This window comes from Triticum aestivum, chromosome 3D (genome assembly GCF_018294505.1).
Source record: "Triticum aestivum cultivar Chinese Spring chromosome 3D, IWGSC CS RefSeq v2.1, whole genome shotgun sequence".
Classification (NCBI taxonomy): domain Eukaryota; kingdom Viridiplantae; phylum Streptophyta; class Magnoliopsida; order Poales; family Poaceae; genus Triticum; species Triticum aestivum.
In genome coordinates this window covers 591,021,796-591,026,780 of record NC_057802.1, presented here as the reverse complement: position 1 = coordinate 591,026,780, position 4,985 = coordinate 591,021,796, and the positions used below count along the sequence as shown (strand labels likewise).

General features: G+C 54.8%; 1 protein-coding gene across 1 annotated transcript; it reads left to right on the top strand.

The window, feature by feature from the left end:
• The first annotated feature begins 669 nt into the window (after positions 1-669).
• On the top strand, positions 670-2,948 carry LOC123080754 (protein LATERAL ROOT PRIMORDIUM 1). The gene is made up of 2 exons (XM_044503690.1): positions 670-2,086; positions 2,186-2,948. Exons 1-2 carry the CDS (start codon positions 1,435-1,437, stop codon positions 2,578-2,580), a joined length of 1,047 nt encoding a protein of 348 aa, XP_044359625.1. The 5' UTR covers positions 670-1,434; the 3' UTR covers positions 2,581-2,948.
• Positions 2,949-4,985: the final 2,037 nt, after the last annotated feature.

The following is a 4,985-nucleotide window of genomic DNA, read 5'->3' as shown; positions in this document are numbered from 1 at the left end:
GACGCGCCGTGATGAAGTCGGAAGAGAGAGGCGTTCCTCGAGCACTGCCAGCGTTAACTCCGGACGCCGTCCCTTCCCCGGCCAGCGGCGCCGTAGCCGCGCCACGTCCGACCAAAATTTGCTGTAGAAGAGGAGAATGGGATCGTTGTCAAGTTGGAATTGGAAACGGAGCGGGTCTGGTTTCGTCACGCCATGCAGGCACGGACCGGATCCTGTGAGCACGCGAGGCGAGCATGTGCCGGCCGGCGTACCTGCCTGCCAACCGACGTCGTTCGTTAGCCACCGGAGCAGATGCTGCTAGTACTCCGGCAATTAACGCGGCTTCCTGGCCGCAGCAGGCGCGGCAGAGGGGGGCAGGAGAAGCGAAGAAGCTGGTCAGTGCGTGGGAAGCGGGGAGAAAAGAAGAAGACAGAGAAGCGGCCGGCCGGCCGGGCAAAGATGGATGGATAGATAGCGAGTGATCATCGTCGATCCAGAAGCGAAGATCTCCCTCCCTCCGTCCCACAGGAATTTTCAGAGCCCCACACCGCACCCCCAACGCAAGACTTAAAAATCCCTGTGCCCCCTCCGTCATGGTAGGCATTACAAAAGTGCTAGAAAATCACCAAGGAAAACAAAATAAAGGTGCCATGTAAAGGAAAGGGGGAGAGAGAGAGAGAGAGAGAGAGAGAGAGAGCGAGAGAGAGAGCGGAGATGGGCTAGCAGCAGCGGCTAGATTGATGGGCCCTGTCAGGCAGGTACTATATAGGCAGCTAGAGCTAGAGGAGCTAGTAGAGGTAGAGTGAGCTCGCGGTGCTTGGAAGAGTTGGAGATAGCGAGAGGGAGGGGGTGGCCGGCCGGCGCGCGCAAGTAGCAATTGGGGCGATAGAGACGCCGCAGCCTAGCTAGTGCACTCGCCATCCATCCGTCCGTCCATCCATCCGTCTGCGACTCTCTTTCGAGGAGGAGAGGAGAAGAAGCTCCCAGTCCCACCACAGCCTCAGCCTGAGCCTCCGCTGCTACTGCGTCAGAGAGAGTCGTAGCATCAGCGCTAGTGGAGGATTTTTATTCCCCCGGATCGGCGGCGTAGGATCCGCTCAGCAGCCACTACGGGTAGCAGCAGTAGCTTCTAGGCGGCGGCCGGCGGATTCGGAGGGGCGGCGGTATTTTTAATCCCGATCCCCGCCGCGGAATTCGCTGGGTATAAGTGTGGCTTCGGGCCGGCGCTTCCCGTCCGACACCGGCGCCTTCGCGGACTGGGTCGCGTCCTCCGCCGCGGCCGCCGCCGCCGCGGGGGGCAGCAGGGGGGACGACCTCTCGCTCGGCTTCAATGCCGGCGCCGCCGCGGCCGCGGCCGCGGCCGCCTCCGGCGCCGCGCTGGGGGCCGGGCTCTGGGGCCCGGCGTCCGCGTCCTCCTCGTCCCCCGCCTCGCGCCAGGCGGCCCTGAACTACGGCATGGCGGCCGGCGACGTGGGGATGGTGGTGGTCGCCCCTGCGGCCTCGTTCCACCACACGCACCACCATCACCACCACCACGACGCGGCCGCCGCGGCCGCTGCCTCCGACGCCATCTTCCCGCTGCTCTCCGCGGGCTCCTGCGTGCTCGACCCCGAGGCGGCCAAGGCCGCGGCCGCCAGCGGCGGCATCCAGTTCTGGCAGTCCGCGCAGCACCATCAGCAGCAGCACTCGCCGTCGGCCGCGGGCGGCGGCGGCGGCAACCCTAACCCTAGCCTCGGCCCCTTCTACCTCAAGAAGCCCTTCCCGATGCTCGACACCGGCGGCGACGGGTCCTCCGGCTCCGGCACCACCACCTGCCAGGACTGCGGCAACCAGGCCAAGAAGGACTGCACCCACAGCCGCTGCCGCACCTGCTGCAAGAGCCGCGGCTTCGACTGCTCCACGCACGTCAAGAGCACCTGGGTCCCCGCCGCCCGCCGCCGCGAGCGCCAGCACCTCGGCGGCTCCGCCTCGTCCCCCGCCACCGCCTCCACCGCCGCGGGATCGAAGAAGCCTCGCCTCCTCTCCTCCCAGCAGGCCACCACGTCGTACACCTCCACCTCCAACGCCACCACGCCGCGCAGCTACGACACCACCTCCAGCCATCAAGGTTTGTAACAACGCCGCCCACCACGGCGACGTATCCTCTTCACGCTCACGCGTGCGTAATTCGAGACAGTTCGCTCAACATCTGCCATGTGTGCTGCAGACGCATCGTTCAGGGGGAACCTGCCGCGGCAGGTGCGCGCGCCGGCGGTGTTCAGGTGCGTGCGCGTGACGTCCGTCGACGACGGCGAGGACGAGTACGCGTACCAGGCCACGGTGACCATCAACGGCCACGTCTTCAAGGGCTTCCTCTACGACCAGGGCGTGGACGACGGCCGCGCCAGCAATGACATCGACTCGAGCACCGGCGGCGCCGTGCCCAACATGTCCGAGCTCCACCTCGGGGGCGGCGGCAATGCCGCGAGGGGAGGCGGGGGTTCCTCCTCGATGGCGCCCTCCGACATGTACGGCGGCGGTGGCGCCGGAGGAGCAGGCGGAGGGGGAGGAGGCCAGCACATACTCGGCGGCGGGTCCAGCTATGGTAACACCATGAACTGAGCCGAGCTGCTAGAAGAGTAAGGTCACATAGTAGATCATTACTACAGTACCATTCTTTCCTTTCTTCTCTTCATTGCTAGTAAGTACAAACCTGTCAACCCTCTCATGGCCGGGGTGCAATGCAATGCATGGTGTTCGCCATTAATTTGTTCATGCTGTATGACATCAAGTGTTAATCGTTCTTAGTCTAGTCCAGTCCAGTCCTCCTAGTAGCACCAGTTCCTTAATTTTCTAGCAGTACTAATGTACTCTTAGAGAAGAATAATTGTCAATTAGGAATGTTAAACAAGATAATGCAAGATGAAATCAACACTAGTAGTACTTTGCACAATGAATTGATCAGGTTATTGCCTGCTGGTTTTGTCCAATTGGTTTGCTCTTGTCTCATGCTTTGCTTATGTTCCCAATGCCTGCCTTTCCATATATGGGGATGTGTTCAGGGGTGCAAACCATGTAGGCCGTGGGTGCCATTTCGAGCAGGCAGGGATCCAGAGGCGTGCACTGTTCAGGCTTCTCTCCTGCTGATAGATAGATAGATTATCATGATAGGCTGAGCAGAAAAGTTTGACTCTTGCAACATTCACTTGCTTGGCTTTCACTCCTTTGCGTGGCCGATTTGGCATCCAATGCTTGCCATGCCTATCTTGTTTATCTCACTCACTCATCGGAGCACCCTTTTCCTGTTTGTTTTCCCCAACTTTTTCTACGGGTAGGTAGGATTGAAGGAATGGGAGGCATATGGATGCATTCTTGGCATTGGCTTTGTGCTTTGTAGATGGAGCATCTTCTAATTGCATTGGAACTTGTGTCCTAGAGAGAGGCCAATGTGTAATGCTGCATGTGATGAGGGAATTCTTGTGCTTATTATACACCATCTTATCTCACACTCATACTACTACATGTTAAACTATGTTAGCATCTTCATCTTTTGGTAATTGGCATGCATGTTGGGAAGCATGTTAGTAGAGGCTAGAGGTGATGCATGAGGAGAGGAGGCAGGATCATGGTTGCTTCCTGTGCTGTGCTCCATCCTCCTATCCTACCAGCCATGGTTTTTTGTGCTAGCCCCCATATTGATTCCCCGTGCCGGATTGACAAGATGTGAAAGGAAAGGAAAGAAAGGCGTGTGAAAAGCAAACCCATGCATGCCTGATTTGACACGGTTCACTGCCTGGGATTGCAGCCTTCTTTCTCCTTTGCTTGTTGGGTGAAAATCTTGGTCGGCTACACTATAGCCTGCTTGCTTAAGCTGCTGTTGCAAGTTACCTGTTAGGGGCATCATGCACATGGGTATTGGGTCGTATCGTCATGGCTCATGAGCCATGATGAATGAACATTTAAAAAAGATTGGGATTGGTGTTAGTCGCTGGGCTATCTTTTCATCATCAAAGCTGCTATTATCTCATGTGCCCGATCATGGCGTCCGTCCATGTCGCCATGTCGACTGTTGCCATCCTTTGGGGAGCACGGTTACTGTTCAGCTATCTTCTTTATTTCATCAGCTTGTAGATGGTAGACTTTGGGGGCTTCGTAGGCCTTGACTCTCTCCTTGAATCGTGCTGATCCTTGACTAATTGAGCACCCGCTGCTGCTACTGTTGGACAAGGTTTCCTTCCTTTCTTCCCGATGTTTCTGTTTCCATTTAACTAGTCATACTAGATAAGGTGCTGTTATTTAGTCGCCCTTGGACTTGGTTTTTTCTATATGTAAGGATTTAACACCAGAATTTTGTCATTGCACCTGGGCATATAATTGTGTTGTGTTCAGAGACGTGTGTCACTTGACAAACTGGGTCAACAGTGACAGACTGTTGCGGCATATAATTGGCACAATAAATTGGGTTGATATGTGGATATTTATTTATATCCGTGAAGGCACGATCATCACATGTTTTTTTTATCAATGCGACTACTAACTTCTGTCACGTCCCTTTTCTTTGGACAAAAATTTCAACGGATCTAGTAATGTGGACATGTGCTGCTCGTATTCTTGTGACGATGGTGATCTAATTGACTAGCCCAACTCTCATGTGGTGACATTTGTTAATCCCCAGCTAGTGTGCCTGAAAAACTATTGTTTGTCCTGTTAAATTTATGGCATCAACTCGGTATTGTGATTAATACTTGCTAAGAAACAAATGATTGTTCACCGATTACTGATAGATGAAAAGGATTTATCGGTTGAAGCAACTTTTGTACTCACTGATTAAAATATTGGGATTGCTAACTTGCTATGTAAGCCATGCACTTGGGAAGCCTAGGTGTGATTAGGATTTTGATTACCTATAGCTTTTATGCTATGTTTGTTTATAACCTGGGTGTGACCTAATATATTGTAAATCTGCTAACTTGTCATTTAGTTTATGTTCAACTCAAGTAGGGTTTTGTTCGTAAGTGGTATTTCTT

Coding starts and splice junctions, on each gene's coding strand:
- LOC123080754 (XM_044503690.1), top strand. CDS start 1,435: ATGGCGGCCGGCGACGTGGGGATGGTGGTGGTCGCCCCTGCGGCCTCG. Junction 2,087..2,185: donor CACCACCTCCAGCCATCAAG/GTTTGTAACAAC, acceptor TGTGTGCTGCAG/ACGCATCGTTCAGGGGGAAC.